Below are 12,766 nucleotides of genomic sequence, written 5' to 3'. Positions count from 1 at the left end.
CGGTCACAACAAAAACCCCAAAATGTGTTTTTTTGCAGAGAATAAAAACTAGTGCTCCTGCAACCAAAGATAAAGGAACTACTACAGAAAGAGGCCATAGAAGAGGTCTCCAAGATGGAGTACAAAAATGAGTTTTCTCCATGTATTTCCTTGCCCCAGAACAGTACTTATCCCTGAGACCAGTCCTAGAACTCAGTCCCCTAGACAAGTTCATCAGGACACAGACAACGATCACAATGCAAAAGATCATTCCGAGGATGAGGTAAATCAACTACCTCGTAACAGTAGACCTCTGGGATGCCTACTTCCATATCCCGATGAATGAAAAGTACCTGAGGTGTGTCGTCAACAACTTACATCATCATTCAGAGTACTGCGGTTCAGGACTAAATCTGCCCGAGGGTACTTTTGACAACATGCCTTGCAGTGATTCCGGTCTATCTAAGAAGGCAGGAAATGCACGTACACCCCACCTAGACGACTGGTTCGGGAAGGGCAGCTCACTAAAGCAATGCAAAGCAGCATGTAGGAGTTGATGCAAACTCACAGTCTATGGGCCCGATTCACAGAACTAACTTAAGACAAAATCCTAAACTTACTTCCATTTGGGTATTCACAGAAGTCACTTACTCATTTCGGTATTCACAGAAGGCACTTACTCATTTCGGTATTCACAGAAGTTAGGAGTCCTAACTTTAGGACTCCTAAATGCTTTCTGTGAATACCGAAAGTCTTAAAGTTATGATTTTTCTCAGTTTAGGAGCAGTAAAGTTAGGACTCCTAACTTTAGGACTCCTAAATGCCTTCTGTGAATACCGAAAGTCTTAAAATTAGGATTTTTCTCAGTTTAGGGGTAGTAAAGTTAGGACTCCTAACTTCGGTGAATACCGAAATAATAGTAAGTTTAGTATTTTGTCTTAAGTTAGTTCTGTGAATCGGGCCCTAGGCTTCTTCTTAAATATGGAGAATTCACCCCCAACACCCACAGGGAGAACGTTTTCCTGGAGATGGCTCTGAACTCAGTGATGGGGGGGGGGGGGGCTTCCCTATACAAAATTGCATCCATTTGTTGCGACCTTCTTACCATCTGTCAAAGCTATTATTCTGATGGGTGTCTTCAAAGTAGACAGCAGAGAAAGGGTCCAGCCGAGTCCATTGCAGCCCGTCTTAAACAGATTTGGAATAACCCCTTGGAGACTGCAGCGAGCACAGCATTAACGTTGGGGCTTTTAACCTTTGTCCAGACTTTGGTCAACACTTTGATCTTCTTTAGTGTTTTAAGTAAATGTAAAATCTCTTCCATGAAACAGTCTAACCATTGGTTCTCTCCTGAACTCGGCGGACTTAAACTCAATCACAGACAGGGAAAAAGGCTCTGGAGGGAATCTGTCCACTATTACTAGTCTCTGTACCACTAAACTGAAAATTCATAAATCAAAAATAAGTGAAGCAAAATATGGTATCAAAATAAAACGGATTCACATGCCCCCAGTCCAGCAAAGGAGTTATTTAAACTCATTAATGAACTCCAGGTTTCTGAGGCGTCTTCAAATACTATCCGCGTTCCGACAGCTCCTGCGATGACTTGGCCAAACTTTTCTATAACAAAATCGTTAGGATCTGCGATTACATTGCATCTAAAGGGATTTCTATGCCTTGATCTTTTGATTCTTTTATCATGCAGCAACCCTGCACCAGCACGCTTTCCAATTTTGTTCTCATTTCCAACGAAGTCCACTAGAAACTATTACCAAGAACGGTTCCTCCGACTCCTTTCCAGACTCAACACCAGAAAAATGGCTTTGCTCTTTTAGTATTGTATAGTAATATTAGACAAGTTGTTAACAACCTTCAACACACCTCTTATGTCAGGTACTTTCCCCAATATATAGAAAACAACAAAGGTTAAACCTTTGCTGAAAAGACCTTCCTTGCATCCCTCTGTGGTCAACAACTTCAGACTATTTTCTCTGCTTCCTTACTGGTCTGAAATCCTTTTAAAGTTGGCTTTTCACCAGATTCAAGATGTTATTGGAGACAATAACCTTCTGCTTTCATTTCGAGCTGCCTTTAGACCTCTAAGCAGCACTGAAGTTGCAGTGGTGGTCCTAGATGATTCCCATGGACTAGCCGACAGTGGTTGGCCAAAGTGGGCCATAAGTCCTCCTAGACGCATCCTCTGCTTTTGATACATTTGACCAATCACTGCTATTTCCTAGAATTGAGACGGCTGGAGTTACAGGTACTGTAAAGGATTGGAGGATCTCTTATCTGACAAGACGCCTTCAGATTGTCACCACCCCTTAATTAAAATCTCCAACGACCCTCTTACCTTAGTTGTTCTTCAGGCTCAATCTCTCGCCGCCTTTTGTTCAATATCTATCTGCCTCCACTTACTCGACTGTTCTCCTCGCCAGAGCTAGATTTTATATGTACGCCGATGATGCTCAGTTGATTATTGGGATCGATCGATGCTCACTTCAGTCTCCCACTATGTCCAATAGTCTTCAGTTCATTCAGTGGTGGATGGCTAAAACCCACCAACGGACCTGTCAACCACGCCTCCCGCCTTATCCGCCTACCTATGGCCATTGCCCCGCCTCTTCTCCGTGGTTCATAAGCTGGGCATTTACTTGGTTTCTGTCCCTTTCTCCATGCTGCCAAAGGGACTAGTTCCTGTGGTTTCTCATCCTATTGCCCTCTGATAATATTTCATTTTTTGAAAACAGTTTTAATGCCGCTCATCAGTGCTTTGGTCCAATAGTGATTGGACTCTGCCAGCTCTGTTTCCATCTCCACTCCTGCCTCATGAATCAAGCACTCGAGCTGATTCAGCGCCCGCAGCCTGATTGCTCGGCGAGCAGCGTCAGCATCAACTCCTTACCAAGACAAGTCCATCGGCTGCTGTCTGAACCCGGACTCTGTCACAGCAGTGGTGGTCGCCCACAGAGCCACGCACCCATCGTGTCTGGGGTTCATGGTTGACAAACTCAATTGGCAAAAATCCTCCAGTGTTTTAAGATCAAATGACAAATTCTCTGTTGTCCAAACTAAACCGGCATCCTTTGGCGACCGACCCTGCCTGACCAAGCTCTTCCCTGTCAATCTTTTAGGAAACTGTTAAAACCAGTCTGTTTATTAGTTGTTTTCTGCTGCTGAATCCAGACTGGTTACTTCAGCTGCAAGAAACTAAGGGGGACGTGTCCTCCATGAACAACCAGAACCAGAAAGTGCCTATTCTTCCAATGGGCAAATTATACATCATTATTTAGACATAGCAGGGGGCAGCTGCCTGTTAAACGCAAGCAGCGTCCAAAATTCACATTATTTTTAAGCACCCATGACAAATCCTTTCTAAAGGGTGATGGCCTTTTAAGTTGCACCGCTCTCTTTTTCTTGAACCCCTCTCTGTGTTAGTGGGACATTTAAAAGTTCGTGTTGAGCACAAAGACCCGGGTTCAAGAGACTGAGGGACCCACAAAATATGGATTATTATATGTTCTCATTGTTTTGACACTTTTGAGGGTCAACCAAAGGTGTTCCCCCCAACGAATTACATCACTTGGTAAGTTGCACCCACCTTGAAATGCTGACTAGTATCCCACAGTACGAAGTTGAGCTGGGTTTCCATAGCGCCTGGATATTGCAGACTTGCAGCGCTAGATACGAAGTATGACCCTAGGGAGATGTATGTATTTTCCCACCACAGTGCATTTCACTGCCAACAGATTTTGCTGAAGGTTTCTCTCTCTGTCTCCCGCCAGCACCCCCCAAATTCACGAATTCCCCCTCGGACATCTCTGTAGCCGTCGCGGATGGCGTCACTCTTCTGTGCCGCGCGGAGGGTATCCCTCCACCGAAGATCACCTGGGCCAGGGCGGATGGGGCACCGATCTGGTCTCAAGGGGGCGCTCAGCAGCTGGAGGTGGGGCACCTCTCATTGGAAGGTAAGAGTAGGTTCTGCTTGCCAATGCGTGTGTCATCTGAGGGGGGGTGCACTTGTACATGTATTTGCCACCTAAGGGGCTCTGACTGTACATATATGTGCCATTCGAGGAGGGGCTGCAGTTGTACATATATTTGCCATCTGATGGGGCTCTGAGCCTCTGACTGTACTTATGTGTGCCATCTGAGGGGACTCTCCCTGTAAATGTGGCATCTAAGGGGGCTCTGACTGTACATATGTGTACAATCTAAGGAGGGACTGCACGTGTACATGTGTGTGCCATCTGAACCACTGACTTTACATATGTGTACTATCTAAGGAGGGGCTGCATGTGTACATGTGTGTGCCATCTGAACCTCTGACTGTACGTATGTGTGCCATCCAAGGGGGGCTCCACTTGTACATATGTGTGCCATCGGAGGGGGCATGGCATGTAAATGTGGCATCTAAGGGGGCTCTGACTGTGCATATGTTTGCCATCTAAGGAGGGGCGGCCCTCGTACATGGTGTGCCATCTGAGTGGGCTCTGTCTGTACGTGTGTGCCATCTGAGGGGACTCTGCCTGTCAATTTGGCATCTAAGGGGCCTCTGACTGCACATATGTGTGCCATCTAAAAGGGGCTCCACATGTACATGTGTGCCATCTAAGTGGCCTCTGACTGCACATATGTGTACCATCTAAGGAGAGGCTGCGCGTGTACATGTGTGTGCCATCTAAGGGGGCTCTGACTGCACTTATATGTACCATCTAGGAAGGGGCTGCATGTGTACATGTGTGTGCCATCTAACGGGGCTCTGACTGCACATATGTGTACCATCAAAGGAGGGGCTGCATGTGTACATGGGTGTGCCATCTAAGGGGGCTCTGATTGTACATATGTGTGCCATCTAAGGTGGGTAGGAACTTGTACATGTGTGTGCCATCTGAGGGGGCTCTGCCTGTACATGTGTATTCCATCTGAGGGAGCTCTGCCTGTAAATGTGGCATCTAAGGGGGCTCTGACTGTACATATGTGTGCCATCTAAAGAGGGGATGCACTTGTACATGTGTGTGCCATCTGAGAGGGCTCTGACTGTACATATATGTGCCATCTAAGCGGTAATCCACTTGTACATGTGTGTGCCATCTGAGGGGCTCTGCCTGTACATGTGTGTGCCATCTAAGGAAGGGCGGGACTTGCACATGTGTGTGCCATCTGAGGGAGCTCATCCTGTAAATGTGGCATCTAAGGGGGCGCTGACTGCACATATGTGTGCCATCTAAAGAGGAACTGCACTTGTACATGTGTGTGCCATCTGAGGGGGCTCTTCCTGTAAATGTGGCATCTAAGGGGGCTCGGACTGTATATATGTGTGCCATTTGAGGGGGCTCTGCCTGTAGATGTGTGTGCCATCTGAGGGGACTCAGCCTGTACATGTGTGTGCCATCTGAGGGGGCTCTTCCTGTAAATGCGGCATCTAAGGTGGCTCAGACTGTATATATGTGTGTCATCTAAGCAGGGGCTGCAACTGTACGTGTGTGTGCCGTCTGAGGGGGCTCTGCCTGTACATGTGGCACCTAAGGGGGCTCTGAGTGTACATGTGTGTGCCATCTGAGGGGGCTCTTCCTGTAAATGCGGCATCTAAGAGGGTTCGGACTGTATACATGTGTGCCATGCAAAGTGGGCTCTGTCTGTACATATGTGTGCCCTATAAGGAGGGCAGCACTTGTACATGTGTGTGCCATCTAAGTAGGGCTATGACTTTAATTGTGAGTACCATCTAAGAAGGGCTCAGCCTAAAATATGTAGGTGCTATCTGGGGGGGTATGGGGGTGCCATCTCTGACTGGGGGAGCCAATTAAGGGTGAAGAGGGAGGCTCCACATGAAATGAGAGCGCCATCCAATATAGTGAGAGTGTCCCGCCTGTACACGTGTGTGCTATTATCTCTCCTTCCTCCTCCTCCAGGTGTGATGCTGGAAGACCAGGGCATATATGTCTGTGAAGCCCAAAACACATTTGGGAAAATCCGCGCTGAGGTTCGGCTCACGGTCACCGGCTTGGGTGAGTGCCTGATCCTCGGGTGCGATGCTGCTGGCTGCCCCATCAGATGCATGCTAGTTGGCTCCCTGAGTCAAAGGGTCCATTTCACTTCTTTCCTTCCATGTGCCAAGCTTTCTTTGTACGATTTCTCTAACTCAACACCCTCTTTGTTTGTCTCGGTTTCTTTTGTTTCCTCTTTCCTACCTCCCACCGCCAGCATCTTTCCAGCTCAAAGTACAGGCCCAGAGACCTCTCAGTACTCTACCCTTCAAGAACCATGGGCTCGATTTCTACTTTGGCGGACGGGATATCTGTTGCATCGGTAGCAGGGTATCTGTCCACCAGACTCTGAATGTGGCCTCCATGTCTAGTAAAATAAGAACAAGGCTAATAAATGCCACAATAAGGGGCCCGATTCACAAAGATGGCCTTACACCTCGGTGTAAAATTACGATAGTTTGCTACTCACAAAGGTATTTTAATAGTAGTATCTTTATGACTGCGGAGTCACATTAAAATACAGGGCTGTTCTTATGTGTGGAGACTCCTCAGCCGTAAAGGTACTAGCTGTAAAATACCTTTATGAATTGCAAACAATCGTCAACTTACACAAAAGTGTAAATTTGCTTCGTGGATCAGGCCCAGTGTATCCCCAGAAGCCCCCTTTGCAACTCATCGTACACACGCCTGAAGAAGGGTCTCACTGAGGATGAATTCCTGTTCTTCACGAACTATCCACATATATGGCAGCAAACTTTCTAAACACTTATCACCCATACATTTTCAGAAGTGTAGGGCCACCATAAAGGCCACATGGTCCTCATTCTCAGCCCCCTCTGAATGTTTAGAACCAACATCTACACCAATGGCCCAATCCTGCCTCAGGTCAAATGACACAAGTGAGTCATCCTTCGAAGGGCCTTCTGCAGACTTGAAAAAGCTAAAGCAATCCTCCACTTGCAGAGCCATCATTGATTGTTACGACCTTAATCCGCCCAGGACCTTTTCAGATCAGTCCCCGAGCTCAAGGCTATGGATGCAGTGGTTAAACTGGCCTGACTCAGTGCCATAGATACCAAAGCCCCACTTAACAGCCTCTCCCTCAACCTTGGCTCCACACTCGACATCCTGGGATCATCAAAAAGAAAGCTCGAGTCAAGCACCCAAACCGTCAACCAGTGTTTGTGCAGTGGGGCGCGGACAAGATGAAACATCAGCTGCCATTTTGAATGTCATTGGTCAACAAAGACAAGATGCACTGCAAGAGGTCTACCTCAAAGCTGTTCAGAGCCACAAAAGCGGACAGATTAAAATCGATCAGTGAGACTTCCTGCCAAAGAAGGGGATCTGCAGTATTTATTGGTACCGTCTACGCCACATCCCTCATACAATAAACTCTGAGCTGGGAATGAAACAACTAAAACACCTCTCTTTCCCTAAAGGCACTGCAGCATAGCATCACCATGCTGTTGCAGAAACCATCCACGGCTCAGAAATTCTGGCTAACCACTGACTGATCTCTAAACTACAATTTCCTCTGTAATTACAGCCACCTTTATGCAAAGCCACTTGAGGTATATCCAGGGTCCGTCCATCTCCTGCCCGAGCTTGTGCACTTTTTTGCACACTTCTCCCTGCAGAGTGATTACATAAATTGGTCCTGAAGAACGCCATACACCTCACTGTAGGGTTTATAGATTTGCAAAAACCTATTGACCCCATCACCATCAGTGGGTTGAAGGTTTATTATTCCCCTCTTAGTTGTAAATGTATTCCTTGGTGATGCTTAATAAAGTATGTTGTGGTCCTCCAAGAGCTCTTTTTAACTTCTGCACTTCTGCACCACACACTCGGCCACATTCAGCCACACCCTACAAGCTCCCAAAGGCTCCACTCTAAAAAGAGCTCTCCAAGCGCTCCTCCCCAGCCAGAGGAGTTGTAGCCCACACCACAAACCTCTTAGTAGGTGGTGTGAGGAGGAACCCTACGATGAAGCATTCTACCTAAAGGTGGGCGAGAGTTCTCGTCCCAGTCAAGAGAAACTCCGCTTGAGAGCCATCCGGCGCGACTGGCTCTCTTAGACCAGGAGCATCCCTGTGCGTGGTGAATAGTTTGTTGGGGGCAATGCACCATTGGTCTCCAAACACTCCCTCTTGACCTCCCTGTGTTTTAATTGCCCTCCTCACACATGTCAGCATTTGGAAGCAGAAAAGAGGGAGGTTTTCAAAAATTAACCCCACAAATTAAATGTCATCATTGACTTGCATTGAAATGGGAGTAATTTCAGGTGAAAGAAAGCAATAATAAAACACATTTTGCCTTTAAAAATCAGGAGTCTCACATCTGTGTTGACATGTATGCCTCCTTTCAGACATGTGTCCTCGTGTTAGCTTGAGACACATCTTCTCAGCCTGAGACATGTCCCTCATGTTTTTACCTAGAGACACTTCTTCTCATCCCTAGACATGTCCCTCATGTTCTTACCTTGAGACACCTCCTTCCAGCTTGAGACATGTGTCATGTTGTTACCTTGAGACAGCTCGTCTCAGCCCGAGACATGTCCCTCATGTTCTTACCTTGAGACACCTCCTTCCAGCCTGAGACATGTGTCATGTTGTTACCTTGAGACAGCTCGTCTCAGCCCGAGACATGTCCCTCATGTTCTTACCTTGAGAGACCTCCTTCCAGCCCGAGACATGTATCATGTTGTTACCTTGAGACAGCTCGTCTCAGCCCAAGACATGTCCCTCATGTTGTTGCCTTGAGACACCTCTTCTCAGCCCGAGACATGTGTCATGTTGTTACCTTGAGACAGCTCTTCTCAGCCTGAGACATGTCCCTCATGTTCTTACCTTGAGAGACCTCCTTCCAGCCCGAGACATGTATCATGTTGTTACCTTGAGACAGCTCGTCTCAGCCCGAGACATGTCCCTCATGTTGTTACCTTGAGACACTTCTTCTCAGCCCTAGACATGTCCCTCATGTTGTTACCTTGAGACACCTCCTTCCAGCCCGAGACATGTGTCATGTTGTTACCTGGAGACAGCTCTTCTCAGCCCTAGACATGTCCCTCATGTTGTTACCTGGAGACAGCTCTTCTCAGCCCGAGACATGTCCCTCATGTTGTTGCCTTGAGACACCTCTTCTCAGCCCTAGAAGTGTCTTATGTTGTTAGTCTGTGACACCTCTTCTCAGCCATAGACATGTCCCTCATGTGGTTACCTTGAGACACCTCCTCTGAGCCCTAGAACTGTCTCATGTTGTTTCCTTGTGACACCTTCTCTCAGCCCGAGACTTGTTCTTCATTTTGTTAGCTTCTGTTACACCTTCTGTCAGCTGCAGTGTCTCGTGTTGTTACTTTCTGTGACTCATTCTTTCAGCCCTAGACGTGTCTGATGTTGTTACCGTCTGTGGCACCTCTTCTCAGCCCTAGACATGACCCTCATGTTGTTACCTTCTGTGACGCTTCCTTTCAGCTGCAGACATATGTGTCATGTTATTGCCTTTTGTGACACCTCCTTTGGGCCTTAGACATGTGTCTTATGTTGGTACTGTCTGTGACTTCTCTCAGCCGAAGACTTGTGTCTCTTATTGTTACCTTCTGAGACACCTCCGCTCAGCTTTAGGCTTACGTCTTGTGTAGTTACATCTTCTGTTACAGATTCTCCCAGCCCCAGACATGTTACATGTTTTTCTTTTGGTTCTTTTTCTGCAGTTGGTCCTGAAGTGGCTGTGGGGTCCCCAGTGGTCAGCATTCTGCATGGTCAGTCTGTCTCACTTCCTTGCACCATCCTGGCAGGAACACCTGCCCCTGTCCGCCGCTGGACCAAAGATGGCCGCCCGGTGAGCTTAACACTGGACATTCCTACCAAGAGCTGTTCTTCCTTGTCCCACTTTTCATCACTTCACAAACCAAACCAGGAAATGTTTAATTGATGCAGCATTTAGCTTATATTTTGAATTTTATGTAATAGAGAATACATGAAAAAGCTCTGTTTTCGATGGGCACAGGCATAGCAACGAGTCACCTACACATTCATGAGTTTTCAAAATGATAGTTTAGAAGGACTACCTGACCTTTCACCAATTCTGAAAGTTCGGTGAGGCTGGGGCTGAGTCAATTTATGTGAAGTCTTTCCTTTGAGCTTGAGAGTAAACTCTCCTTTAAAAGCTGCAAGAGTTGGAGCAGGTGCAATCACCTGACAAAATCACGTGATAGGAGGCATGGCTGGGTTAGAGTGAGTCAGTGACTCCAAGTGGATTGGGAAAGAGTCATTTATATATCTAGCAAAGCGTGCTTGTGGCCAAATCTGTCCTATTCCTGTTAATCTTGAGGTGATGAGAATCCATAGGCCCTCTGTTCCACCTCCTGATTTGTTTACATCCTTACCAGGTCTGCATTAGGTCCAGCCAGATCTGTAGCACAGTGTCTGAATGTTCCCAGCTACTGAAATTACTCGACCTGGAAAAGGCTTCCTAAATCCGGGACTGGACTTTGCATGAGTTGTTTTATCAGGATTGACATGTTGTTCATTATTCCGCTATCTAGCGGTTGAGTCCGAAATTATTTTGGCAGTCCCTTTTTAGGTCTCGGCTAGACAGAACAGGTGCTGTCTTGAAGAGACATGTTGTATGTACTTTGTGAGCTTCAAACTGCCCATAGGTTTCCCATTTGCTGTCTCTATCGTCGCTCTCATATTTTTTCTCCCCATTTGTCCATGGCATGCTTTTGTCATGACTCTTCCTTTGTTTAGCCCTCCCCAAGAGCATAGACCAATTACACTATCCCTCCACTGCTTCCATTTTAGGATCTGTTTCAGGGACTACTTTTTTCTTTGTTAAAGAACACTTAGCACAAGTGCTTGTGTTTTCACTCACTGCTTCAAGCTCCTCTACAAACAGGCCTGTAAATCTTGTTCTTACCTCGTCACATTTGCTGTGCATTCAATCAAATAACAGACGCTGTTTTCCAAGGGCACCTGTTTAACTATTTTAGACATGATAGTTATACGTCAACACTCCGGTCCGGAATCGGTATGATATACTTGTAATTCTGTGTGCCTGTGATTGACTTTCAAAACATATGGCTAAATCACACTTCTATCACTTCAATTTAAAGACTTTATTAGGGTCCGTGTTTACAAACAAAATCAAGCGATGCAAAGCCTTTAAGCGCATGTTGTAACAGTAATTCACAAGCATTCATAATCAAATGTAATGTTGCACCTGCAAATCAAAGTCAAATACTTTCCACATACTGCGTTCATTTTTTATTTTGATTTGCCAGTGCAACATTACTTTTAATTCTGAGTGCATCCAATTTAATTGCAAAACGTACGCTTAAACGAAGGCTTTGCATCACATGATTTTCTTTTTAAATACATACCTAAATGAACTCTTTTCATTGCAGTGATAGAAGCACAAATTAAATGTGTGTTTTGGGTGAAATCACAATTAAAAATGTTTCACCAGAAAATCAGGGTACAAATAAACGCAATAATTTGCCCGTGCAGCATTACTTTTCATTCTGATTTACTTTCAAAATACTTACTTTCACGTTTCAGACATGCACTCACATACAGCCTCCAAGAAATACACAGAAGGGAGAGTTTATATTTACATCTCCCTTTTGCGTATTATTTTATCATGCCTGTGCGCTTGATTTTCAATTGTCACATCCATCAAATTAAAGGCTGGCCATCGCATGGAAACAGCAGTGACTATGTTTTATATATTTACAAACATACATTTCCTTTAGATACCTTTTATTAATCTCTATCACTTAATGGAACAAGAAATATATATTGGAAACAAACATGCTAAGTAGGAACATATACATTGTTCCACGCAAGCAGGGAGACCAAAACATTGTTATTACATTGTTATTACATGATGCCATTTGTAAGCGGAGGCCTGCTGTGGAGATATCATTTCTCTATGCTGATACGTGCCTGTTGCGTTGCTTTCAGTGCTCCGGCCTCTGGACGAGCCAGGGCATATTGCACGATCCGCTGGTGACACTGCGAGGAGGGCAGGCCTTACCTAGCACCAAGTGCACATGGCTGCGCCGATGTGCCATTAGCATTAACAACACCTGTAGACATTAACATTGACAGCCCCTATAGCTCTCGGTTTGCCAAACGCTTGTTTTTATCTTCTGGGTGGTGTCCACCATTTGGTAGCATGTCCTCCCTCTGTGATTTTAGATGCCCGCCCTCGAAGGCTCTGTGCGTTGTTGCTATCTTTAGATTTTTTTTCCAACTTTGGGTATGGACGTAAGTAAAAACGCCAGAGATTTTCAAGAAAACCTGAGTGTTTCACAGAAGGATTTTTGGGAAAACACAAAGAAGCCAGAACAAAATCCAAGGTTACAGCAAAACATGGAGGAAGGTTTTCCACAGAGAAAAAAACAGAATTCAGAGAGACATCACCCTCGATGGTAAGACAAGGCACACAGGGGACGGTGCAAACCCCTTTTAGATATTACCTGAAGTGCCACTATAAATGCAAACAGACAGCCACGAGGTTTGTAATCTTTTTTTTTTACCTTAAGACCACAACGCTCAGGACTGGAATGTTTCTATGAATTTCAATTAAAAATACTGAAGACAAGGGGAAAACAGAAGTGAGCTCATTACAGCATGGCTCAGGAACTGCGGCCCCTCCACAGACGAGGAGCGCCTCGAAGACACCAAGAGAGTGCAGGGAGAAGACTTCAACACCGAAAGGGTCACCGAAACAGAGAAGGCATAGTCAAAGATATCGTCGAAAGAGGAGTTGAAGAAACACCAGGTAAC

The 12,766-nt window shown here is 45.8% G+C and overlaps 1 protein-coding gene across 1 annotated transcript in view; it reads left to right on the top strand.

The window, feature by feature from the left end:
* HMCN2 (hemicentin 2) overlaps window positions 1–12,766 on the top strand; it is a 769,579-nt gene that overhangs the window by 309,579 nt on the left and 447,234 nt on the right. The window contains exons 16-18 of the mRNA XM_085613971.1: window positions 3,765–3,947; window positions 5,895–5,990; window positions 9,685–9,812. Coding sequence (XP_085470097.1) covers window positions 3,765–3,947; window positions 5,895–5,990; window positions 9,685–9,812 — 407 coding nt within the window. The remainder of the gene's footprint in view (window positions 1–3,764; window positions 3,948–5,894; window positions 5,991–9,684; window positions 9,813–12,766) is intronic.

This window comes from Triturus cristatus, chromosome 1_2 (genome assembly GCF_964204655.1).
Source record: "Triturus cristatus chromosome 1_2, aTriCri1.1, whole genome shotgun sequence".
In the NCBI taxonomy this organism is placed as follows: domain Eukaryota; kingdom Metazoa; phylum Chordata; class Amphibia; order Caudata; family Salamandridae; genus Triturus; species Triturus cristatus.
Note: the sequence above shows the minus strand (reverse complement) of the source record. Positions and strands in the feature narration are given on the sequence as shown.